Source organism: Nycticebus coucang, chromosome 18 (genome assembly GCF_027406575.1).
Source record: "Nycticebus coucang isolate mNycCou1 chromosome 18, mNycCou1.pri, whole genome shotgun sequence".
Classification (NCBI taxonomy): Eukaryota; Metazoa; Chordata; class Mammalia; order Primates; family Lorisidae; genus Nycticebus; species Nycticebus coucang.
Genome location: NC_069797.1, coordinates 63,807,672 through 63,834,056, shown reverse-complemented (window position 1 = coordinate 63,834,056; position 26,385 = coordinate 63,807,672). Strand labels below are relative to the sequence as shown.

Below are 26,385 nucleotides of genomic sequence, written 5' to 3'. Positions count from 1 at the left end.
ATTAATGAAATATGTCAGATGTCAACTTAAAAATGTGAGGAGGCATATACTTCTTCAAAATTATTATTTTTTTTTTCAGACAGAGTTTCACTCACTTTGCTGCCCTTGGTAGGGTGCCGTGGTGTCACACACCTTATAGCAACCTCCAGCTTTTGGGCTTAGGTGAGTCTCTTGCCTCAGCCTCCCAAGTAGCTGGGACTACAGGCGCCCACCACAACACCTGGCTATTTTTTGTTGCAGTTTGGCCGGGGCCGGGTTTGAACCCACCACCCTCGGTATATGGGGCCAGCGCCCTATTCACTGAGCCACAGGTGCTGCCCATCTTCAAAATTCTTTTAGGGCATACTGGAGTTAAAAGGAATGAAGACCAGTGACCATGTATTTTTCAGATAATAGCCCTTTTCAGTAGCCCTTTTCAAGCCAGACCATCTGGGTTGAAATTATAGCCTCCTTTTGCTATGTGTTAGGCATGACTCTTTTTTCCCCTTAAAGGAAGTATAATTTACACATAGAAGTACACATTTTCACAACTTAAATACACTCATGTAGTCAGCACCTGTACAGGAAATAGAACAATGCCAGCACCCCCAGAAGCCTCTTTCATGCTTTGAGTCTCTCTCTCTCTCTCTCTCTGCTACTGATCCCACATGTCTAAAATGGAAATAATGTTGACCCCCAGGGATTGTTGTCAGGATCAGATGAAATAATATCTGCAGTACAGTCAGCATGGTGCCTATAATGCAATACGATCAAGTGCTGACTGTTGTCACAATTTTCTGTGGCCACCAATCCTGAGCCTCTGCTTCCCTTCACCCCAGCCTGGCCAACTGTCCCAAGATCCAGGGACTTCTGAGCTCTGGGAAGCCACCTTCAGGTCCCCAACGTACTAGATACAGTGAAAGGTGACTCCCCAGCTCCTTACAAGAAGGGCTTGGAGAAGGCCACAGCACAGTCGAGGACCTGATGCCCCTGAGATAAGACACACCTGGCCCAACATGAAATGTGCAGACTTTATTAGTTGCATGACACTCCACTGCCCTCAAGGGACCCAAATATCATCACAGAACCATTAGGGGTGGAGGGGCTGAGGACTGGAGCCCAGCCTTGACATGTCCACCATAGAGGATACTTCCATCTCCAGCTGGGTTGAAGGATTTTGGCCAGAGGTCTGACCAGCCTTCAGCCTTGGTGCCGAGCCAAGAGGCAGTGGATGTTTCTGAGCTTAGCGATCATATGTAGCCCAGAGCAAGGCTCTCACGCAGACCAGAGACTTCTTTCTTTACTGACTCCACTGTAAACTGCCTCCAAACCCAAAGCTCCCTGACCCTCCACCAGGTTTGCTATCTAAATGGAGGCCCTGAGGAGGCTGAGAGAAGTCCTGAGCCTCTTCACCTCTGCCAGCCTGGGTGACCTAGGTCAGCAGTCTGTAGCTACTCTAGGAAAATGGCTTTCAGAGGCCCATCTTAGGAGCTATCTGCCTCCTCTACCTTCACTCCCCTCATGGTGTCTTTTTTCTTGGGGTTCAGTGGCCTTAACTCCCTACAAATCCTGGATCTGAGCCATGTCTCTGGAACTCCAGCTGCTTGGGAACAGAGCCCAGGTGTTCAGGGAGGGAGGGGAAGCGGGGACTGTAGATGAGTCCCTGTACCTCCAAGGGATGCAGAGGTGAGGCCAGGGGTGACAGGAGTCCCTCAGACTGCTCCTGTTCCAAGGATGGTGTCAGAGTTATATCTGTTGCCATGACCAGGTGAGGCATCTTGGAAGTGTCCCTCTGCTTTGTCCTATACTTGTCCAAGTCTAAGGATGGGTTCTGGGAGAGAGGAGAAAGAGGGATGCACCAGTGTGCAGAGCCCTATAGGCCTGGCTGTGGGTTAATCCACCTTAACTTCCAGGATGGGAAAGGGCAAGAGCTGGACCTGTGCTTCCCACACCTTGGGGGCCCATCGCCCTTGCCCCAGCTATAAGGTCTGTGGTCACAATCTGGGCTCTGCCACCACCCTGTCCAGGTTGCCCTGTCATGACTCAAATCATAAAAGAAGACAGCAGAAGCCACAGCTGCTCAGGGCCCACAGAGGGTCTTGGCCTGAGACCAAGTTAGGAGTTGAGAAGGCGAGCAGCTGCTTCCAGGCAAACTCTGGGGATCCTCTCTCCTCTCACCTGTGCAGGGGGCAGATGGCCCTGGGGCAGCGTGGGTCCTGAACTCTGAGTCACTGAGGCCATAGGAAACAAGGCCAGATCAGTGGCAGCAGGGACTGCCGGAATGTAGCTGGTATTGCCCTGGGGCATAGGCTGCTGGAGGAGCTGCAGGATGCGGCTGAGGTCTGAGGACACACGGGACTCCAGCCTGCCAGACAGAACCCTGTGGTCAGGTCCTCAGGATGCCTCTCAATTTTGGACACTGAACTCTATTTCTGCCAAATGGAATGACAACCTGGGGCCTGCCTGAAGCTGTTGTCCCACTGGGATCCACAGCCCCTGTTCAGATTCCCCCTACTACATACATCCCTGACTCTGTAACACCGGTGACCAGGCACCAAGCACACAACATTCAGTCCCCAAAATGCTTTGACATGGGTATTCTAATTACCTCCATTCATGAAGGTGTAAACTGACACTCAGAGTGGTTAAGTAACTTGCCCACCCTCTTGCTGGTAAATTACAGAGCCACAGTTTGGAGTCAGTACTATTTTGCTGTAGGCCTCCACTCTGCCACCACAGCCCTGCCACCTACAAGCCACACCCTCTTTCTGAGGGCCTTCAGAATTTGTTTCTACACAAAGTTGTTCCCTCCTCCAGGAGGTTTCCTTTGCACATCCCAGGGTTTTCTACGGGAAGCGATCCAAGAAATTGTACTTTTAAGACCTGCAGCTAAATGAACCCACCATTCTAAAACCCACCAGGCACTGGGTGATGCCGCTGAGCCACCAGGAGGGGGCACCCGTGCCTAGCCTGCCACTGGGTCTGCCCTCTATAGCTGCCCAGCCCCAGCACACTGGGCACTCACCTGTTCATTTGGGCCTGGAGCTGTTCTAGCCTGGAGCCTAGCTCCCAAGGCCAGCAATCTGGGTTTCCCTGAGGGTTTAGGGGGCTGTGCCTTGGGGCCATTTGCTGCAGCAACTCAGGCCAGAGACCAGATGTATCTGAGATGCTCAGGGAAGGGGCTGCATCTGCAGGAGGGAAAGGGAAGTCATCTAGCTGGTTCCATGAGCTGAACCTTCTCAGCAGAGCCCATGTCCCACCCGCTACCTGCCCTGGGAACACTGGATGTGGGGAGCGGCTCTCCTTACCTGGGTAGCCTGGAGCACGAGGGCCTGCCACCATAGAGGTCTGGCTTCTAGGACCCAGGAGGCTACATCCCTGGGCAGGGAGCTGGGGCCCCAGCTTGGGGGGGGATCCTGGTAGAATGGGGACTTCGATCTCTGGTCTCACTGCCCAGGGAGCTACAGCCCAGTGGGTCCCCTGATACCCTGGCATGAAACCCCAGACAATAGCACATGAGCCAGTGAGTTCTCACTCTGGCTCAGGGGACATAGGTGATCAGGGCTGGGAGATGGGAGGAGGGGGACAGAGGCTCCAGCCCTGGGTCCTGGGAGGGAGCCTTGTCCACACATCAAGGGGCTGGGGAGATAGGATGAGGACATGAGACAGCACAGGAGGCTGCGCAGAGCTGGTAGGGGAGGGGCTGGCTGTGCTCACCGGACTGGTTGTTGCTGAGGAAGAAGCCTTGTGGGTCTTGGCTACCTGGAGCCTGTTGGGGTGATGACTGGAGACCCCCATCTGCCTTGTGGGGAACAAGAGTATCAAGTAACAGGGACCAAACCTGGGACAGGGCCTCTTGGTTCTTTTTTTTTTTTTTTTTAAATAATCCCTTTTATTATAAGTAATGCATGACACTGGCCTGGCTTTGCACTGCACATCCTCTGTCAAGATAATAGTCAAATAACTATGGCTGCAGGTTCTTCTGCACGATCCACAATTCAGACACAAACACAGAGCTGGGGCGGACAGAGCAAGAGGGCAGCAGAATGTGGACTATCCACAGCCCTGGCCTCTCCATGTAGGGTTGGCCAAGGCACACACCCTATGGAATGAGAAAATGATGGCATAGGGCCTCTTGGTTCTTGCCCAACTTCCCTCCCATGGCCCTGTCACAACTAGCTGAGAAAGTGGTGACAGATGGCTTAGGCACACCAGCAATGCTCTGGGCAGCTTCCTGCAGGATCTTTCCTGGTAGGGAGGGCAGGCAGGTAGAGAGCATTGCCTGGGCAGCCACATGGAGACTCCACAGAGGTCTAGGGAGAGGCTGCCTTAAGCAGCAAGATTTGGGGGTAGGCAGAAGAGCTGCCCCGCAGTGCTACTTTCCTGAGTGCCTCGTGCTCCCTCCCCCAGTGTGGCCCAATGCAGTTTCCTTGGAGGAAATTCCCAATCCACTTGGGAGGTGCCTTCAGCAGTGTCCTTGGCACCCCACCTTTCTGGTACTGTGAAACTTGAGGGTACCTGGGGTTGCAGGTGACCCAGGCCATGGAGACTACATCCCTCCTGCTCTGTGTCTAGCCACTGGGCCCTCAGGCCACCTGATGGCTCCCGGAGGCTGGGAAGGTCCTTACCAGATATCTCCTGTGCAGATCAGGAGGGAAGGGGAGGAACTGGGAAGGGGGAAAGCAGCAGAGAGGACAGTGGAGGAAGGGATGTCCCTGCCCAGAAGCTGGGCACAACCTGGGCCTGCAAGCCCTCTTCCTGAGGCTGAGGGGAAGGGCAACAGGAAAGGGAGGAACTGAGGCTCAGTGTCTGCTGCCAGGTGTACCCGGCCCCTCCTTCCCATCAGCTGACTCCAGGCCCCTCCTCCACGAAGCTCCTTCTGGTCACTCCCAGGTCTGCCCTGGCTGTCCCTCTCCTTGGCAAGCATGGACTCCACAGAAATTTGTTCTCTTCTGCACACCCTTGTGACTTCGGTTATTTTTCTGTGTGGCTCTTTATTTTTACTGAGCTATTATAATCTCCACCACTGAGCGATAAACTCTAGAAGGAAGCTTTATCACCTCTTTATAGCTCCTGTCCCTGTCGCTATGAGCCCACTGGATGGCAGATATCCTCCTTTTCAGCTTGGTACACATGATGTGGTGGGAAAAGCATGGGCTTTGGAGTCAAACAATCTTGAATTCATATTTTGGCTCTGCCATTTACTACTGGTATGGCTTCGGTCAATTTATTTATCCTCTCTGACCCTCAGTTTTCTCATTTGGAAAATCAGGATAACACCAATTGCAAGGAGAAGACTAAATGTTAGCATGTAAAAGAAGCCCCACCCCCACACATAGTCGGTACTTCAATAAATGGTAGCTCCCCTCGTACTGAGCATTTATGTTGGCCATGTGAGTAGAGAATAAATTATGGCAAAGGGTGAAGGATGGGGTTGAAAGGAAGGGCAGTGGTCAGATGGGCCTCCTTGGGCCAGGCAGGCCAAGCCCTCAGCTGGCTGCCTGGGAGTTACCTGTTACCAGCTGGCTGAGAGCCGCCACCCACCCTGGCCCATGTGGCCCAGACTCACGTCCCGCAGGTTGAAAGTGACTTCCAGCTTACTCCAGAAGCTGTCCGCAAAGGCAGGGTACATGTCCAGCACCTCCAGCAGGTCTGCCCGCTGGATCTTGTGCAGGTCGCAGTAGGTCAGGGCCCGCACATCTGCACTAGACTTGCCGGGCCGGGCATGGAGGCTGATGGGCTCCCCAAAGATGTCATTTTTCCCTGCCAGCCAGAGGGGCAGTGGGCCCTTCAGGTCTGGTTCCCTTAAGAGCAGCCTCCCTGAGAGTCCCTTGACTATGACCTCCTCCCGCCTCAGAGATCCTGCTGGGCTGGGGCCTGATGCTCAAGATCAAGCTGTTGGGACAGGGCTAGATGTGCAGGCTGTGGGGGAGAGGAAAGGAGGATGTGTCCTTCTCTATCCTCTGTGTACCATAGATCCATTCAGAGCCGCCCAACCTAGCACATGGGTCCTCTCATTGTCTCCAGGCCTCTCAGGAGCCAGCCCATTGATATCCTCCTCCTGTCCATGCTTTTTGGCCCTGTCCCCACTTCCACCCAGGGTACAGCAGGCAGAAAGGGGCACTAACATCACCCTGCTCATCCTCCCCCCACTCTCCTTGGCCTGCCAGTACTGTAAAGCAGGGTGCAAGGAACCTAGGGCCAGCAGCACCCAGATCCCTCAGTGCAGGGCCTGAGGCTTCTGTTTGTCTTCTCATTCCTCATTGTAGGGCCAGGCAACCAGCATGCTCCTGGCAAGGGAGCCCAGGAAAGTCAGTCCCCCTCTCTGTACCCCAGAGTCTTTATCTCTAAAATGGGTGTAACCATATCCGTCTTGCCTACCCCACTGGGCTGTTCAGAGGAGGAGGAAGCACATGAGGTGATTGATGCTTGAGAAAGTGCCTCCAAAATCAGGTGGCACCAGACAAGGTCAATGCAAGACTTTGGGAGGGAGGGATGTCACAGGATAGACATGGGATGATACTCAGACTATGTAGCAAGGGCATTGGACCCTCCTGGTGCCAGCTGCTATGCTGGCCACAAGATATAAATGTAATAAGTTGCTGTCCCACCACAAAGAACCTCCCAAATCCCGGCAAGACAGGCATGTAAACACAGCCAACAAGTTTACAGAATGATCTATAGAGCCTTAGAATACGGGAGAACCAAGAGCTATGGGGCCGTGGAGGAGGGAGGGGCTCCTTCTACAAGAGGTGGCTGGGGAAGGAAAGGGGGGGCTTACAGAGGAAGTGAAATGGGTGCTGTGATGAGAGAATCAAGGGCCAGGCTCCAGGAGAAAGCAATCTGGGCAAAAGGGACAGTACATAGTCAGCACTGCAAGGTCAGGGCCAAGGGGCAGAGAACCCAGGGCCAGGGGTGCCATGGGCCATGAATGCTTTGACTCCCACTCCCCACAGGACAGTCCAGGCCTCTCAGCCTGATGATACTGTACAAGAGGTGCTGATGGTTTAGCACAGTGAGGAGAGGGACAGAGGGAGGCCAGGACACTCAAGAGAACAGGATCAAAGATCATTCACAGAAGAGACTAGAGAGAAAAGGGACTCATCAGGGTCACACATGCAACTCTGAAGCTTGAAATATGGGGAATGTTTTAATGTGATGGTTTTCCAGTAGATGAAAGATTATGGTCTAATATCTATTTCTACTCAGGACAAAATGACAGGATTTCATGTCTCCAGCTGAAACTTAAATTGGACTAGCTTCTTAATTATTAATAGTAATTATCCCTCCCATGTGGCTGGTACTTCTAAGGAAGGCTGGGAGTGAGAGCAGGTCTCAGAGGAGTCTGCGCTTGCCCAGCCTTGGAGGAAGCCTGACACCTGCCCTATGGAGGCACAGCGTAGGGCACGCCCCTCAGAGTGGCAGCATGTGCAAAGGCACAGAGGTGTGAGGGAGACTGGTAGACCTAGAGAAACACAGATAGTTTGAATGGCTGGAGCATGAAGTATCGGGGGAGGACTTAGAATGGCCAGATTGGGAGAACTGTGCATGCCACACACGGGCCACGGGTAGCCATGGAAGGATCTTGAGCAGAACAAGCTCGAGAATATGTATTTCAGGTCACTGGTAAAAGGTGGAAGTAGATGATCTAATGGGAGTAGATCAGATACTGGAAAGGAGCTCCCAACACCTGTCCAGGAAATACACAAGGAAGGCTGGACCAAGGCAGGGATAGGAGTCAGGTGTGGGCTGGAGACCCATCACTGGGGGTCATGGAGAGGGCTGTGTGACTGGCTCATGGGCAGTGGGGCAGGAAAGAAGAAGGATGCTCCCTTGGTTGACTCTGGCCTGGGCAGTGGCTGGGGGTTCACAGTGACAGAGACACCAAAGGAGCTGCTTTATGTTGAGTTTGGTCTGCCTATGGACTATCAGGATGGCCATGCCCAGGAAGGAATGGAACATTTCAGTCTAAGGAGAGAGTGGGGCAGGACAGAGTTCTCGGGAGGATGTAGAGGGAAGAGAAGAGGGCACCAGCAGTCCAGAGGCAGAGAAGTGGGCAGTGGAGCTGAAGGGGGACATGTCCCAAGGGGCTGGAGGAGAGCCAGGTCACAAAGAAAGGCAAGGCTGAAATCGGAGCCGGACACTCAGGTGGAGATGAAGCTACAGAGCAGGCAAGGAAGACGAGATTCCAGGAGTCTCTGCGGTACTCAGAGAGGTAAACTGGTTTGCCCAAGGCCACACAGCAGGTAGGCAGCAAGTCTGTTCCCTGTGCAGTGCTCATATCCTTCCCTCAAAGTGTCCAGCTATGCCTGCACTTACTCTGAAGGACAATGGGGTACCCTCGCAGGCCCCCCTCCACCTGAGGCAGACCCTTGGCCTGTCACCCTGAATTCTTCAAAAGTGGAAGAAGGTTGGTTTTGTTTTGTTTTTTTTTGAGACAGAGCCTCCAGCTGTCGCCCTGGGTAGTGTGTGGCATCACAGCTCACAGCAACCTCCAACTCAAGCGATTCTCCTGCCTCCACCTCCCAAGTAGCTGTGACTACAGGTGCCTGCCACAACGTCCGGCTATTTTTCGGTTGCAGCTGTCTTTGTTTGATGGGCCCGGGCTGGATTTGAACCCACCAGCTCAGGTGTATGTGGCTGGCGCCTTAGCCACTTGAGCCACAGGTGCCGGGCCTAGAAGAAGGTTTTGAAAGGAGCCTGAGCAGCCTTCTCTATCACTCAGCCCCCCCAGAATCCCCATTTGGCCACTGACTAGCGTGACCTCTCTGCTCCTCAACTTCAGGTTTTAAGGACTCAGTGAGCTGGATATAAAGCTCTCTGCTGCACGTGCTCAGCATGTGGCTGGCCAGTAAAAGGTGCCACAAACCCCTATTAGAAATAGGGTGTCCTGGGGACAGCTTCTCCAGTCTCCCTTCACTCTATCCCCCTAACAGGCCTGGTCCACCCCGCCTGACCCACCTAGGATGGCCACAACCATGTCGTCGCGCAGGATCTCAATGGAGCCGCGAGAGATGAAGTACAGCGTAGAGAGCGCGTCGCCGAGGTGGACCAGCGTGTCCCCGGGCGGTGCGTGCGTGGTCTTGAACTTGACGGCCAGCGCACGGAGGCAGCCCTTGCTGGCCCCATGGAAGGCCGGGCAGTGCTGCAGCAGCGCGCGGTGCAGGTGCAGGCAGATGTCAGCCTGCAGGCACTCGGGGAAGCCCTTCAGCACCTGCGAGGCGAGCGCTGAGTCCAGCGGGGCAGGCCTAGGGCTGGGGCCGGGGCTGGGAGCGCGGGTGGGAAGGGTACATGGGACCTTGGCCTCCCCAGGGGGCATCAGTCAGAGCAGCGGGGGCTCACAGCGTTCATGTCGATGCCATTGGTGTAGGACCAGGCGTGCTGGAAGTACTCCTCCAGGCGCTGGCGCAGAGGGTTGGGGATCTGGTGGAAGCGTATGAACTCCTTGACCCGCAGCATCTGCGTGTGATAGCGCGCGGTGCCCGAGTACAGGCGCTGGATGATGGCAGACACGTTGCCGAAGATGCTGGCATACATGAGCGCTGGGGGTGGGGGGGGCGGACGGCAGTGAGCTCCTGACACTCCGCCAGGGCCTACTCCAGGCCTCCCTCTCCCCAGGAGCCTTCTGTCCAGGGACAAATCACAAGTGCCCAGGACAGTGCCAGGGCACATGGGGAACAAAGGCCCTTGGGCGTCCTGCCCTCTTCCCTCTGCCCTGGCATCTTCCCTGGCCCAGAGACCAAACTCCTGCAAAGAAAAAGAACTAGGGCAATGAACGTTTTTAAGTTCAGATTTGTTTTATCCTTCAAGTTGTAAAAATATAATAAAGGAAAAACTCTCGATGTTTTGTTTTCACCCATTTTTTCCCCTTGTTTTTGTTTTTCTGGGCTTTCACATCTCTAAATACTCAGAACATGACAACTTAATCTATGTGTAAAATTCCACCCACCTCCTGTGTTCCTAAAACAGGTGTCTTAGACAGCAGGCAGCTCAGTGCAGGGACTCTGAGCTGGCCACCTGGGTTGGAACTAGGTGGCACACTCCCTAGCCGGCACCTCTGGCAAGTTAGGACCTTGGTTCTTTCTCTATAAACTGGGCTTACAGGGGAATGAGATGTGGGCCTTTGCAGTGCATTTAAAGGAATGCCTGGAGAGCCAGCTTCATGGACTTGCTACCTCTGCAGTCACAGGGGGCCCTGTGCTAAGAGCTCTGCATTTGATTAAATACCTTGGTGTCACCATCTCAAAATTCTTAATAATTTTTCAACAAAGGGCCTTATGTTTGCATTTTTCACCAAGCCCTGCATATGATGTAGCTGGTCTTGGTGCCTGACAGATGTCCAGGGCTATGTGGGTGTTGAGTTCTGTGTCTAATCGGTGTGCATGTATGCAAAAATTCATTGTGCTACACACTTACAATCAGCATGCTGCATGAATTGTTACATGTGCTATGTGGTATCTCACCGCCAAATTAAAAACAGAATTCCAGGGGTAAAACCACGGCATGAGGTCCCACTCACAGCCGATGAGCATGACGCAGATGGAGAAGACCTTCTCAGAGTTGGTGTTGGGTGAGACATTGCCAAAGCCCACGCTGGTGAGACTGCTGAAGGTGAAGTAAAGGGCCGTGACATACTTGTCCTGCACCGAGGGGCCTGAGGCTGGGTCACTGCCATTATAGCGCTTGCCAAGCTGCACACCTAGGCTGTCCAACCAGCCGATCTTGGGTTCCAGGTAGGGCCGTTCCACATTGCCGATGGCGTACCAGATGCAGGCCAGCCAGTGCGCAATGAGGGCAAAGGTGCACATGAGCAGGAAGAGCACAGCTGCCCCGTACTCAGAGTAGCGGTCCAGTTTTCGTGCCACACGCACCAGCCTCAGCAGCCGTGCTGTCTTCAGCAGCCCGATCAAGGTCGTAGTCTGCAGCAGGAGGGAGAGGGCCACAGGGCAGGAGGTCAGCCCTTGAAAGTATATGCTCAAAGGCCAAGCACGGTGGCTCACGCCTGTAATCCCAGCACTCTGGGAGGCCGAGGCAGGTGGATTGCCTGAGCTCACAAGTTGGAAACCAGCCTGAGCCAGAGGGAGACCCCATCTCTAAAAATAGCCAAGCATTGTGGCAGGTGCTTGTAGTCCCAGCTACACAGGAGGCTGAGGCAAAAGAATTGCTTGAGCCCAAGAATTTGAGGTTGCTATGAGCTATGACGCCATGGTACTCAACCAAGGGCCACAAAATGAGACTCTATCTCAAAAAAAGAAAAAAAGAAAAAGAAAGTGTATGCTCAAGCCCTCACTTTTTCACTCGTGCATATGATCACTAGTCATTGAATACACACTTATGGAGAACCTGCTTTGGGCCAGGCACTTGGCAAGGGGGCATAGTGTGAGACCTAAAAGAACTCAGCCTAAAGCTCAAATCAGTGTTCTGGTTGCTAGGACAGAAGTTCAGTGTGAGCACAGAGGAAAGGGAGGGCAAGAATGCAGGGGCAGGTCAGGGAGGCTTCAGAGAGGAGGTGACACATGAGTGGCATCTCAAGAGAGGAGGCTGGTCTCCAGGCAGACAGGAGGGAGAAAGAAAGGGCACTCCCAGCACAGGGGGCAACAGGAGCAGAGGCGTGGAGCTGTGAGTGGCATGGTCCTCGTGGGAAACCAAGTGTGGCACTGCAACCCGGAGCACAGAATAGGAGATGGCAAAGCTGCAGGAAACATGCCTGGGAAGGGGAGGGCTAGGGAGGGGCTGCTCCTGTGGGCCTCGAGGTCCATAACGAGCTTGCCTTTTATTCTGTAGGCCTTGGGGAGCCATTGAATGTTCCAAGGGGGAGCAGCAAGGTCAGGTAAGTGATCTGAAACTCCCTGTGGCTACCGTGTGGAGGGGCAGGAGGCTGGAGGGTGGGTCTGGAGCAGGAGTGATTAAGAAGGACATTCAGTGTCCAGAAAGGGGGCAGCGGGAAGAAGGTGGGGAAAGGACTTGGGAATGGATTTGCTGGGACTGCTGGAAGGGGTGCTCTGGAGCAGAGGAGCCCGGCTGGACACCTCCTGCTGACATGTTGGGGTGATTGGAGGGAGGTGACTGGAACACAGACAGCACAGTTAATCTAAGGGGAAACTCACCCTCAGAAGATGGGGCAGAAGGAAAAAAATGGGACTAGATACTATGAGAAGGGCATGACCATGCTCTCACATCACACGAGGGAAGTAGAATGGACACAGTGGAGGGGCTGGTGGGTAAGAAGGGGGTCAGGGGGCCTTGGGGGAGTAGCCTATAGATTATCTTTATCACTCTAGGGTGAGTGCAGTTTGGAAGTCTGCTGCCACTACAGGAGCGCCGCTGCCCAGAGGCGACAGAATCTTGGGGCAGAGAAGGGCCTGCTGGCAGCCTGCTCCTCTCACCAGGGCCTGCTCAGAGGGATGGGGCAGAGAGATGGCGCCTGGGCCCAAAGCACAGCCTCAGCTGGTCCTTCTCTGAGCTGGGAGGTGACAAATGTCTCTACTTGCTCTGGCAAAGATGAATGACAGAGATTCTGCACCCAGCACTGTGAGGCAGGGAGGCCTCAGGCTAGAGCCCAGGGAATAGCCAGGGCTGCTAGCCTGGATGGGGTCTGCTCACCTCATCGGAGCCAGTGCGGAAGATGAGAAGGTCGAAGGGGATAGCAGCCACCATGTCGATGAGGAACCAGCCCTTGAAGTAGTGGACAGCAATGCGGCGGGGGTGGCTGACCACCTCATCGTTGGTGTTAACATAGGTGGTGCGGAAGTTGATGACAATGTCCACGACAAACATGATGTCCACAATGAGGTCCACCATGGTGAGTGGACTGCAGGTGTAGCCGCAGGCCCCACGCTGTGATTCATCCTGGTCGCTGAGCAGGAAGGCAGCCGAGTAGGGCGTGAAGACGGCCGTGTAGATGACGAGCAGCAGGATGAGCCAGTCCCACACGGCCTTGAAGGGGCTGTAGTGCAGGATGGTCCAGCGGTGGATGCGCGGTGCCTGCAGCTTATACTCAGGCAGCACATCTGCGCCCAGGGACAGGACCTGCAGGCCACAGGTGGTCAGTGAGGGTCACTGCTGGTGATATAGGTCTGGGGAGTAAGGCCCAGGCAGGGAACAGTGGGAGAGGAAGGGAGACAAGGTCTGGGGGTAGAGGATGAGGGAAAGCCAGGGTTGGGGAACATGGGGAGCATGAGGGGACAGACATGTTGGGAGAAGTGCAGAGGGAGGAGGTGAGAGGTGGGAGGAGGGATGCAGTTCTGTCCCACAGTGACCCAGGTTTGAAGCTCACATGCTAGCTCAGAAACATCCTAGAGTAGGTAGAGACAGGGCAGAGGAGGGACCAGGGCCATTGGGGAGCATGTTCCAAGGAAGAACACAGATTGAGGGGGTAGTGGGTGGGCTAATCGTCTGTGATGGGCTTGGGGAGCCTCCTGCGGTTGGGATTCCTCATGAGAACAGGTCATCCCTAGAATAGCCCCTGGGAAGCCTGGACCAGTGAGGCTCTTCCCTGGGGCCAACTCTCCAGAACTTTCCAAGGAAAGAGTCAAATTTAGAGGGAGGTAGCCCATCTGGATCCTCGACAGGTCCTGGGCACCAAGGAGCCCAGACTACACCCCACATGACCAAGGGAGGTTTGAATCATTACATTCAAAAGACCCTCTTCCGATTTGCCTCTCTCACTCCTGCCTCCAAGACCGTGGTCAACATTGGATCACCAGGGCCCAGCCCAGCATGCCCAAGCTCTGTCCAGATGCCCAACCCGAGCCACAGCTGGGCCATTGCACTATGAAGGGCATGAGTCTTGAAGCTGGACATCCAAGGTTGAATCGCAGGTCCAACATTTGCTATATATGTTACCTGGGGCAAGTTCTGTAACCTCTATGACCCTTAGTTCCAACATCTGCAAAGTGGAATAACGAAAGATAATACTGAGACTAAATGATGTACATCTATTTGCACATAGATTGCATGTGCCACCGACACGGTCTTTCTTCTTCCACCCTGGTTCCTCATCCTGCGTCAGGCTCTCCTAGATGGATGTTCATCTGACATCAGACACTACTCCAACAAGGACAGAGCCTGAGGGGTGTCTCCTGCTCCACCCCACCTCCACCAGATGAGGTCTGGTGGATGGTTCTGGCTTAAGAAAATCTGTAACATAAGGTTTTGACTTTGCAACCACATCAATTAGCAGACAGGATCACAATAAGGAAGATCCATCAAAGGCCTGGCCAGACATCATCTCCCCAGGAAGCCCTCCTGATTCCACATAAACTTAGCCTCTTCTTTTTCAATATTCTCCCTGTCCCCATACATACCCCAGCCACATGGTTATTCTCCACTGGACCACAAGTTCCGTGAGCCTCATCCCCACACCCTTGCCAGATGGCTCAGCCCTGTGTTCCCAGGCCCTCCTGATCTGAAATAGCCTTTCCGTTCCTTCCCAGCCTACTGGTGTGAGTGGGAAGGAGGCAGCAGGAGTGGAGGGGTTCCAGGTCTGCAGAGAGGAAAGTGTCCAGTTCCTCAGCTCCTTGGGGTCCCCAGGCAGGGGAGCTATCTCCCCACCACACTGACCCTCAGGGTCTCCCAAATGCCTCTGAAGCCAGTATGAGGGTCCTTCTGTGGCAAAGCCCACCCTGCCCAGTGTCTCCTGGATATCCCCTTGGGATACAGGGGCATTACTCTCCTGCTGTAGGCCCTCCTTGGCCAACCCAAGCAAGCTTCCCTGGGTCCTCTTCCCTTCTTGGGGGGGCCCATGTGACATCCTCTTTGGGGCCCACACCAGCATCCCCTCATCTTAGAGCCCACATGTGGTGGGCCAGTGAAGCAGTGGGGGTTTGGGCAAGGAGCAAGACACGAGCAGGTGGGTCAGGTGGGAGCAGGGCCCATAGCCCCAGCCAGGCCTATCAGTCTTCATGGACACACTCCAATTTAACAGCCCCCGTCAAGGCAGCCACCACCCATAACACTGGCCTAAGGGCCCTTAGGGAAGCAGGGGCCCGGCTTCCCAGGGTTAGGCTATTGAGCCACTCTGCCTGACCTCAGAGGGTCCAGCATTGCAGCCTGGCTTTCCTTCTTCTCCAGGGTCTTTGCACTCAGTGAGGGACTGAGTGGTCTCCCGACACCTGATTCTGGCACTGACTGTGCTTCAGATGAAAAGGGGCATAGGGGGCGGCGCCTGTGGCTCAGTCGGTAAGGCGCTGGCCCCATATACCGAGGGTGGCGGGTTCAAACCCGGCCACGGCCAAACTGCAACCAAAAAATAGCTGGGCGTTGTGGCGGGCGCCTGTAGTCCCAGCTACTCGGGAGGCTGAGGCAAGAGAATCGCTTAAGCCCAGGAGTTGGAGGTTGCTGTGAGCTGTGTGAGGCCACGGTATTCTACCGAGGGCCATAAAGTGAGACTCTGTCTCTACAAAAAAAAAAAAAAAAAAGAGAAGGGGCATAGAAAAAGAGATCCCCCACAAAGGGGGGAAGCTGGGAGAAGACCCCTCCTATGCTGTGTTCTGGCCTAGCCCCTCTATGACTCAGAGCCCCTGCTCCATGTTAGATGGGTCCTCAGAGACTACTCAGCCCAGCTCCCTCCTGCAAATAAGAGCTGTGAGGTCCAGAAGGGAAGGGGCTCCTTGCCCCACGTCATAAGTGACTCAGTGCCAAGATCCTGTCACTGGAACATCAAGAAGGGCACTTTGCGGGCAGCGCCTGTGGCTCAAGGAGTAGGGCGCTGGTCCCATATGCCGGAGGTGGCGGGTTCAAACCAGCCCTGGCCAAAAACCACAAAAAAAAAAAAAAGAAGGGCACTTTGCATCAGGCCATCACGCTCCAGGAGAAGCGACAGTGAGGTTAGCTAACAGAGGACCCAGGGAAGCTTGCTTGGGCTGGCCAAGGAGGGCCTGCAGCAGGAGGGAACATTCCAAGCCTAGTCCTCAGGAAGCAGATTAGAGAAAACTGGAGGTGCTGGCCCTGCCAGATCTCTTCCTGACATGCAGGAGGATGCTGTGTTCTATGCATATCAGGTGGTCATGTCAAAGGCAAGGAGCAGGAGCAGGGCCAGGGGAGCAGCTCTCTTTCTTCCCTCTTCTCACTGGGCTTCTGTTTGGCCCTGACACATCTCTTCTCTGCCTCTTCTTCCCTGTGACTACCAGAGCCCAGGGCAGGCCCCCATGGTGGCCTGCGTGTCCACTCCCCCCCATCCCTGTTTCTCCAGGCCTGGGAGGTGGCACTGCTGCTTTCAGACCACACTGACTCCAAACTCCCCTGGCTATAGGAGACTGGCTTGAAGGCCCTGGGCTCAGGGCAGCCTTGCAGTCTACAGAATCAGACTCAAGCAAGACAGGAGGCCTGGGGCCTGGACCAGACACTAGAGAGCTGGCCAGGCCCGATGCCCTAGAGGAGCCTGGGCCCAAGGCCTGGGAGGGGACCCTGGAGGCCTGGCACAGCCCTGCCCACCTGTCCTGCAGGCCCGCACCTGGGTGACCTTCTCAGTGACGTTCTGTGTCCTCTCCACCACCTTGTGCGGCGCAATGATCTCGATCTCCGTGGTGGAGCCGGAGCGGTGCTTCTCCAGGTTGAACTCCACGAAGTTGAGTGTGAACTGTGGGATCTGGCTGACGGTCCTGTACTTGCCCCTGCCTGGGCCAGACCCCAGCCCACCTGGCCTGCCGTGAGAGCCTTCTGGAACCAGGGCCAGGGTCAGAGCAGCCAGGGCAGGGGACCAGCTGCTCCACCAGCTGACCCCACATGCCCCTCCCATCACCACCCACACCTGCCTCACCGGAGCCCAGGAAGCTCTGGGACAGCAGGCGCTGGGACAAGCTGCGGTTGCTGCTCTTGGCCAGAAGCTGGGCCAGGTCCTCAAAGTTGAGGATGAACATGATCACAGCCCCGTCCTCATTCTTCACTGGTACCACATCCACCAGGCAGCGGAAGCTGGAGGCTGCAATGCAAGCACCATTGGTAGGGGTTAGGGTTGCAGGTGGAGCAGTGACCTTGGGCTTAATGGCCTGACCATTCCAGAGAGAGATGCAAAGAGCCCTGCTTGAGGTCCCCTCCTGCAGTGACCAAGTTATAGAGGCAGGCTGAGTGAAGGTCAAGTTAAGGGCAGCCACAGGGCCTGGAAAGGGCTCAGAGCTACTGAGCAGAGGGTGGGTGAGACTGCCCAGCCGGTGCCCCACCCATGGGGCAGAGGTGGGAGAGCGCTAAGCTGCTCATTAGGAGATGATACAGCATCAGGCCCAAGTCCACGCTCAGCACTCAGCTCAGGGCTTAACCTTGAGGTTTGCTTCTGCTGTAATTAAAGCTGAGCAGATGGGGGTGGATTAAGAGGGGAGGTAAGGCTGGGCATTCTACCCCATGTAGCTTGGGCTGACCCTGGGCTCAGCCCCTATTTCCTCTGCCCCCAAAGATGCTTTGCTCTCCTGACATTGGCAGTGCCAGTAGCTCAGTGAGTAGAGCGCCAGCCACATACACTGAGGCTGGAGGGTTCGAACCTGGCCCAGGCCAGCTAAACAACAAGGACAACTGCAGCAGCAACGAAAATAGCTGGGCGTTGTGGCGGGCACCTGTAGTCCCAGTTACTTGGGAGGCTGAGGCAAGAGAACTGCTTACGCCCAAGAGTTTGAGGTTGCTGTGAGCTATGACACCACAGCACTCTACTCAGGGCAACTGCTTGAGACTGTCTCCACAAAGAAAAAAAAAGAAACACACTAAGTGCTGGGTGCTGGGCCAGTTGACACATCACACCTCAGGAAGTCCTTGGGGGTAGGCATAACCCTTTGTTCTGCAGATGAGAGCCTGGGGTTCTGAGAAACTGACTTTCTGGGAGGGGACACAGAGCAGGGAATCCCTGAGTCCTCAACATATAGCACCTTGGAAAAGGGAAGGGGCTTATCTGGGAGGAGGACACCAAGGCCAGGACCAGGCTGCTGCTCCCAGCCTGGGAGGAGTGCAGGGTTCCATGGCAGACTCAGCCCAGAAAGCAGGTGGAGCAGTGGCCTGGGGGCCAAAAAGGTAGGGAGATGACCATGTGGGAGCAGGAGACCCCTCTAGCCACCCTTTCCACCCTCCTGGGAAACCCGGACCCAGATGCTGGCCCACAGCCTCTGCCCCTCTTTCTGCTCCAGGGTTTCACCACAGCCACCCATTGATGAGTAGAGCACCACCAGCTAAAATGCTATGTATCCCAGAGCCCCAGCCTATGCATGGTGCCCTGTGAGCCCTACTCCGTGGGAGTTCTATGTTCCTCAAACTGCTGGCAGGTGACAGGGGTCTCAACTGACCATGCAAATCAGAGGGCAAAGCTGCCCTCCCTGGGGGCAGGTTCAGGCTTGTCTTACTTGTCCCAGGGGCTGTGTGGTGACTGAATGCAAATAAGTATGTGTGTGTAAATGTGCAGAACGAAGGCTGGCTGGCAGGAGTATTGCTACCTTGGGGACCTTTAGAATCACTCTTCACCAGACACCCAATCTAGTATTCATTTCTCTCAGCCCCTCCTCCCAGCCATCAGAGCTGGGGTAGAGCTGAGCCACCCTCATCCTCTCTCTCACTTTTCTCCCATAGAGCAGGAATCTCCCGGATCAGATTCCTGGACTCCCAGGCACCAGGCAGCCATTTGCCAGCTGCTGTCTGGGCCCAGAGGAGACATCCACACCAGGGAGAGGCTGCCTGACTGGCCTGACCCACCCCCCAGCTCACAGTGTTACAGGCCCTGGGTCCCAGACCAGAGCCTGTCACTTTCATCAGCCTGGAACTTGGTGAGGCCTGGACACTGGGACCTAGCCAGGAAACCTCCTTGGCTGGTGGCCTGGGACATTGCTCCCAAAGGCCAGACTATATCCTCTGGCACTGCAGAGATCTGGCCTGGCAGGGGGCAGGGAAAGGGCAGAGCTGGGTGGAGGGACAGGGCCTTCAGCCTGTCTGTGCCCCTGGGGGCTGCCAAGGCACAGTCTTAGAGTGACTGCACCCAACAATTGATACTATTAGAAAATCAATGAAGTTGGAAAACTGAGGCTAGGAATGGACCAAGACCAGCCCATCAGGGCAATGAGAGAGTGGTGGGAGTTGGTTCATGACCCCCTGTACCTCACCCCCATGCTTGTTGCCTCTGGGGTAGGCAGACAGAAGACTGAGAATTAGGAAGAATCCAGCGCATTCTCTCAGCTGTCCTTGCTAACCCATGGCTCAGAGCCCACAAGTAACTGTGTCTGGGTGACGGGAGTGGGTGTTTTGTCTTAAGTTGTATCCAAGAGTGGCAATGTCCCCGTGCCCTTGCTCAGTCCCTGGAAGAGGAGCCAGTCTGTCTGTTTTCCCTCCTAGGGCCCTCCCAGCACCTTCTCTCTCACCAAAGGCAGCAGGTTTGTCTGACCCAGGGACACCCCCGTTCTCTCTGTTCTTCTGTCCCCATCAAATGTGCTTCTTCCTTTGGTCTCTCATCACTCATACCCTTGCCCCGCTCTGGCCCTCACTGTCTCCTCTCAGCTTCCTGTTGTCTCTTATGTCCACCCCATACAGCTTTGTGGCAACCTCTCAGGGAGGGGCTGGTGCTATAGAAAGCTGCCCCCAAGAGGGTGGCTGCTCTATGCCACCTCCAGCTTGGTCCTCCTGGCATTCATGGGTAAGCATATGGAAAACACAGATTGGGGGATGACAGGGACAGGCAGTGGCCCCTGACCTGTCCTCTTCTCATCCAGAGCTGAGGACTGGAGAAGGCTTAGGCTTCCTCTAGTCTGGCTTGGGGATTCCAGTTTGGGTTCATCAGAGAAGGTGACCTGGCAAAGGCAGGCAAGGATGGGTCCTCTGGCAGGTGCCTACTAAGAGCAGGCAGGGAAGAGGGTGGGGAGAATCTCTCTCTCTCCCTTCAGACTCTCATTGGTTCTAGTCCTTCAACAATCCTCGTCCTCCTTATCAGTTAGATTCTTACTTTTCCTAGTAAAGGCAGCTAGAGGAGCTGGTTTCTCAGGGCTCTCTGTGCTCAGTCTCATGGGGTATTTTTGCCAAGTGCCCTGGCTACCTTAAGACCAACTTTATGCAGATTAAACATAGACCCTCCACTCCGACTTTGAGAATTTTCAATGGATTACCTCTTTAGATTAAAAAGGATTATATATAAATCAGCTAGAGATCTATTCAGGACCCCTCCCCACCTCCCTAGAGTTGGATGTTGGGGGGAAGGGAAAGTATTGGCCTAAAGAGGGAAGAAATAGCCATTAAGATGCCTCTCCACAGAAGTGTAAGATGTATATGAATGTGATTAAAAAAGAAAAAAGGATCATGAGGTCGGAGTAAACCTTAAGGTGAACATAAATTACCTGAGTACTACATCTTTCCCTTAGGGTAATGTGGGCCAGGAAGCTCTCTTATCTGGTTTTTAATCCAATTTCAGGAAGATTCAGGTGATAAAAGACTTGGCCGAAGGATAGGAAAAGTCTGAGAGTGGGGTGGGGTAGGTGGGGATTTATGGTGTACCAGGTATGCAGGTAATTTCCCACTTTCACCAGGGCCTCTAACACTAGTTTCCTAGTTCCCTTCTTATGGATAGAGGACCTCAGCAGGGTTCTGAAGACCTGAGTCCTGACCTCAAGGTGCCAAGGACTGGCCTTGACTTCTGCCCCTTGCCCAGGAACCTGCAGGGTGCTGACAGGACCTCAAGAAACCCGATCTGATATCCTTAGTAGTCTGGGATGGGCCCTCAACCATCTGGGGCCCAGGTAGAGCTCAGGAGTCAAGGAAAGGGACAGAAAGGACCTGCTATCCCCCCCATTTCTTGCAGCCCCATCCTGTTCCCCCAGGACCCTTCTCACTCCCCTGACTATCACCTCCTCCCTGCAATGATGTGAAGAGGTGAGGTCTCAGCTTTTAAAAATATTCTGACTGCATTAACCCTGTGTGTACTGCCAAAGTAAGCCAGATTCTTCCCAGTGCCCTGATTGCCACCCCTGCCTGCTGCACTTCCTGCCTGCTACTCACTTGGGTGGCAGCAGCAGGTATAGTTGGGGGACAGCCAGGACTTGCCCCAGAGGCCCCCAGAGGCCCATAAACACAGACAGGAATGCAAGCACACACCTGCTCATGTTCACTCACGTTCATGTGCTACACACACAGCGACCCCTGAAACCCAGATTCTCAGCACCCTTCAGTCTCAGTCCAAAGCCTTTTATCTGCACTCAGGTGGCCTCCTGCCTTCCTTCCCTGGGGGCTTCACTTGTCTGGGGGCTTCCTTCCCCAAAAGTCCTATTTCTAAGCACAGAAAGGACCTGCTATCCCCCTTCATTTCCAAGCACAGACGCCATTGGGGTGCTTTCTCCCCTCTTGGGATTACTCAGAACAGACATCTGGATGGAGGAGTTCAGACATTTAGGTTCCAGACCCAGATTGGAACCTAAACCAGGTTCGCCTCTAGTAGTGGGATCTCACTCAAGTCACTTCCACAACCATGATATAAAGGGATTTACCTAAGCCAGTGGTTCCTAAACTTGGCAGAACATGAGAACCACCAGGTAGTTTTTCCAAATACACCTGGTTGGCCTCATCTTACACCTTCTGAGTCACTCTCCAGGGAAGGCATGTTTTGGAAAACTTGCCCCAGGTAATTCTGAGGCAGAACCCAGTTGGGGGCCACTGATCCGGGAGATTGCCAAGGGACTTTCAGGCTCTGATCCTAGTTCCCATTCATGCCCCCAGGTACAGTGTGGGGGTCCTGTGGTCCTGAGGGAAGGATCACAAAGGGGTGCTAAACTCTGTTCTCAGCCCCTGACCTATGCTTCTGTTCTGCTTGTAGGAAGCTGGGGCTGCCAGTAACAGCCAGAACTCCATCTGGATGAGCCTCCTGGTTGGGGCAAACTCCAGACCTCACCTCTCCCAAAAAGCTGGGGGGGCTAGATGAGCCAGGCCCACCCCTCTTTTCCAGACAGCAGCCCCCATGCCTTGCCTGGCCTTGAGGGAGTGACTCCTCCCCTAATCCCTAAGCAGACAGAGATGAGGGAAGGTTAATTTCCGTCCCAGCTGCCTGACAGCTGGGGCTGACAGTGACAGAATGGAAGGCCAGGAGACCAGGGACATGGGGGAGGGATGGTGGAGTAGAAGGCTCTGCCCCAGGCCAGGAGCAGTCAATCAGTGGCTCAGCCTGGTCCCTAGTCCCAGAAAAGGACCTCAGAAGGGATCTCATCCAATGCCCATTGCTTTTCCCTACAGATTAGGAAACTGAGGACTTTAGAAGAAATAGTTATTTGTCCAGGCTCTTTGGTCCTCCTGAGGCCGCTCTGGCTGGGTAAGAGGAAGGGCCCAGCCCACCCTGCAGAACCTCTGGCCCAGTGTGCCTCACCATCCTTGCGGTAGTAGAGGATGTCCACCTTGCACTCCTCGGCCCCCAGCAGGGCCTGCGCCAGACGGGACACAGCACTGCTGGGGGTGTTGGGGCCCGTGAGGAAGTCACAGGTGCATGGTTGCTGCATCACCTCCACTCGGGAGTAGCCGAAAAGTTCACAGAAGCCATCGTTGCAATAAATGATGGCGCAGTTCTCCATCTGAGCATTGGCAATCAGGAACTTACGACCTGGGGTGGGAAGTAGGAGGTGAAAAGATCGCAGCAGCAGGGAGGGAAAGACGATAGGGACTCTTGGTGGCAGCAAGGGAGATTTAGATGTGACAGCAGGGCAGTGACCAGAATGAGGGAGGGGGAGGTCAGGTTCGAGGAGGGTGGTGTCATTATTACTCCTTGCAGTAATGAGGGGGTGCAGGGGGTGGCCAGAGAAGTCAGGGGGGAGGTAGGCCTGGGGATTGTGGAAAGAGGAGGGCAGAATGGGTCTGAGGTGGGAAGAAGGCTCCAGGCCTCCTAGGTACAGTAACAAAGACAGGGAAGGGGGCCAGGACAAGGGAGCTGGGATGTGACCAGATGGGGGTCAGATCTGGGGAGAGCTCCTGGAAAGAATCAGGAGGCGAGAAGACTCAAACCGCAAAAGAAGCGGAATAAGGGGTGGGCAGTGGAGCAGGGGCTGGAAGGGGAGGTCAGGGCTTGGGGCACATGGGGCACGAGCCCTGTGGGGAGCGGAGAGGGACCGCAGTCTGCCCCTCCAGTCCCAGGAGAGAAGACAGCATTTGAGGTAATTGGGTCCCGCTGGAGGGAAGGTGTTCCCGACATGAGAGGAAGGATTTTGCATTCAGCATCAGACACCCACCGCCTTGCCCCATTAGAAGTTAGTAAAGGGACTTGGTCCCTTCTTTCACCGAACCAGGACTCCAAATCGTCCCCCCACCCAAAACACACACTCACTCTGGCCCTCGAATTTGCGAATGATGGTGTCCAGGTAAGTGTTTTGGGGAGCGACGTGGCCCCTGCGAACCGGCATCTTGAGCCAAGGCCCCTGCACGGAGCCACAAGCGCACGGGCTCCCGGCGTCTCCGCTCGTCCCGGGCTCGGCGGCGTCCGGCTCCGCGTGGGCACCGCCCCCGGGGGCCGCTCCCGCGCCCCGCCCGTCCGTCCGCCTGCGTCCGCCCTCCGGGACCGCAGCTGGTCCCGCCTCCTGCCCTCGCCGCCAGCCCGGGAGCTGTCCGCGCCGTGGTGCTGAAAAAATGCCGAGCTCCGGCGACAGGCGGGGTCCGCCGGGCGGGGCAACTTCTCTGGGACGCGCAGGGCCGGCGGGGCGGGACCCTGAGTCCTAGGAGGCGGGGCGGGGGGGTCCAGGGCCTGGAATAGGAAAGGCCTTCTCTGAGGAGCTCCTGCTTATGTCCCAGTGACCAATGGTCTCAGCACTTCTCTGACCCCCTCTCGGTGCGGAAGGGACGTCTCCCAGGCAGGGGAGAGTGCGGCAGAAGTTGTTAGGGGCCTCAGGTGGTCTTTTGCTGAAGGCTCTCGCCTGGGTCTGAACGCTGCCCCTGACCCTAGGCCTCTTACCCGCCCTTAACAAATGCCTTCCAGCTGAAACCAAATGCGCGTTCAGATCGCCTGATGGCAAGCCCACCCAGGGCCTGGTCCTGGGGATGGGGTGGGAGTACACATGAAGCACAAGAAATATGCAATAAGGTGACTTTTTCAGAGGCCCGAGAGCTCTTAGCATACAGGCTCAGCTCAAAAGGAGAACAGATTTAAAACCACCTATTAGCAAATGACCAGATAAAAGTGTCTGAGTACTGACTGAAAATGAACACACTAGAAGAAGCAGATGGAAGTGGGGTGAGGTTTATTAAAAGAGGCTTCTTGGAGAGGAGGAGGAGAAGGGGGCCACTGTTCACTGGGTATCTCAACGGACTTGGAGTTTTGCAGAGAGCTCAGGGACCAATTTTGAGCCAGGCATTGGGAGGCAAGCACTCAAGTGGGGCATGCACCATAGGCAAAGGCTGACTGTGATTTCAGCGCACAAGGACTGAGCTTGGGGGTGAGAGAAGTGAGTTTGGAGAAAAGGGGTAATTGATAAAGACCCTCAGATGTCATTTTGAACATCTAGATTTAATTGATGAAAAACTAAATTCTCAAGCAGTTAGACGTGAAGGAAATATTCTGGCAAAATAAACTTTATAATAGTGGGTGGGGGAGGGAGGACGGACAAGGAGGCTCAATGGGGTTTTTGCTGGAGTCCTGGTGAGAGGCTTGGAGTCCTGGGCTGGGTGTGCCTTTGCCACGCAGAGCCACAATTCCTGGTAGGGTCCTCGTTGGCCACTGTGGCTGGGGAATGGATGGGCTGCAAGTGTGGCCTCCTGGGAGGGCGGAGGTGTCCTGGCTGCTCCTGTGTGTGAGGGGGCAGGCTGGCTGTGGAGGAAAGGTGGAACTCTTCCACATGGGCTCAGTACATGGGTGCTGAGCTCTGAGAAGGGACTTGGGCAGTGAGACACACTCATTCACTCCCTTACTCATTTTCCAAGTCTGCACTGTGTGCTATGGGCTGTGCTGACTACAGGTGCTACATAGGAGCACACTCCTGATGTGTGTCCTATAGAGCTGATAGCTAGTAATGGGGAGCAAATAAGGACATCATAGCACAGAAAAGTAAGTGTGACAGTCACACCAAAAGAGGGTGATGTAGAGCCTGGGGCTACAGCAATAAGTGCTTGGTTTAGCCAGAACTCAGGAGACTTCTAGAAACCTGGGCAGCAGTATGGTACATGGAAAGTTCGGTCTACCCCGTTTCCCCGAAAATAAGACAGTGTCTTATTTTAAGGTGTGCTCCCAAAGATGCACTAGGTCTTATTTTCAGAGGATGTCTTATCTTTCCTGTAAGTAGGTCTTATTTTCAGGGAAACAGGGTAGTACCTCTGTCTCCTGAACTGCTGGCTTCTGGACTCAGATTCTCAATCTAGAGAGAGCTAGTCCCCTCTTTTGGCTACTCTCCCAGCAGCTCCAATGCCGCTTTAGTGCCTCTTCCCTGTGCTTATGGGCTGTAATGCCACTTCCCCTCAAATCTTCCCTATCATCTGACAGGCACTGACTCCCAGGCTCCCCAGGAGCCCCTGGGATCTCAATCCAGACTCAGCGAGTCACCAGATATTGAGTATGGCATCCTGGTGGCAGGCAGACTCAAGCTGGAAAGAAAGGGCTAGGAAGGGTAGGGGCAGGCTTATTCTTTTCCCACGCTTATTCCTAGAGCACTAATTTTCCAAATATCCTCCTGCTGTGCTCTCCCTCCCATCACCCCCACCCCACCCCACCCCACCCCACAGAGCCTGAAAAGGTGCTGTTTGCCCTATGCTCACTCCCCAGGGCAACGGGCCAGGCAGCAGGTGTGTGTGTTGAACAAGGCCATCTCTGGAGCAGAGTGGCTGGAGATGAGCTTTGTTTAAATATTAAAGAAGTCAATCATTAATCAAGGCTGGCTCAGTGCCCAGTTACCCACTGTCTCCATTTGGGAGGGCCTGGGCTGGGGCAGAGAGAGCCATGGGGCAGTTTGTGGGGTTATTTGCATCTCAGCCAGCAAGCAAAGAGCTTTTGGGGGCTGACTTATGCAGCCTGTCACAGGACAGGCCACAGGATCAGCAGACAGGTGTGCTAGCTTGCGTACACAGCCCAGGGCCCATGAACTGAGCACCAACGATTCATGAAGGTGTGTCTAGTTCCACTTCAGTATATTTTATAAGGAGACTGAATTAAGGCCTTTTCTCTAGACACTGTGGAGATTTCTTGGGTACTACAACTCCAGCCAAACCCCATAGCTGGTCTCCTGAAGAAAACAAAACTATGTGAAGAACCAGTTCTGGGCATGACTTAGTGTGGGGGGCTGAGTTGGAGGGACACGGCCACTGGTTCACTATAACCATAGTTCCTGAACCTCTGGGGGAAAGGAGGTTGGCTTGGAACCCAGGGCACATATGGAATCACATGGAGTCAGTGTTTATGTAAGTTTGCAAACATACAATTACAATGTCACATGTACTCAGACATGCCACAGCTGCACCCAATCACACCTGGGCACTATGCACACAGGCTGTCCTCCCCTT

General features: G+C 54.6%; 1 protein-coding gene across 1 annotated transcript; it reads right to left on the bottom strand.

The window, feature by feature from the left end:
- Nucleotides 1-1,083: 1,083 nt before the first annotated feature.
- KCNH6 (potassium voltage-gated channel subfamily H member 6) lies at nt 1,084-23,306 on the bottom strand. The gene is made up of 14 exons (XM_053569038.1): nt 23,231-23,306; nt 22,283-22,513; nt 16,739-16,900; nt 16,433-16,638; nt 12,583-13,008; nt 10,499-10,898; nt 9,322-9,521; nt 8,941-9,193; nt 5,549-5,742; nt 3,697-3,781; nt 3,288-3,395; nt 3,005-3,167; nt 2,158-2,344; nt 1,084-1,810 (listed from the first exon to the last, which is right to left on the bottom strand). The coding sequence occupies exons 1-14, from the start codon at nt 23,304-23,306 to the stop codon at nt 1,532-1,534; spliced, it is 2,970 nt and encodes a 989-aa protein (XP_053425013.1). The 3' UTR covers nt 1,084-1,531.
- Between the last annotated feature and the right edge of the window lie 3,079 nt (nt 23,307-26,385).

Excerpts from the sequence above, each read along its gene's own strand:
- KCNH6 (XM_053569038.1), bottom strand. The coding sequence starts at position 23,306 with ATGCCGGTTCGCAGGGGCCACGTCGCTCCCCAAAACACTTACCTGGAC. Across the intron at positions 22,514-23,230 it reads TCGCAAATTCGAGGGCCAGA|GTCGTAAGTTCCTGATTGCC; the intron begins GTGAGTGTGTGT and ends TTCCCACCCCAG. Across the intron at positions 9,194-9,321 it reads ATGGCATCGACATGAACGCT|GTGCTGAAGGGCTTCCCCGA; the intron begins GTGAGCCCCCGC and ends CTCGCCTCGCAG.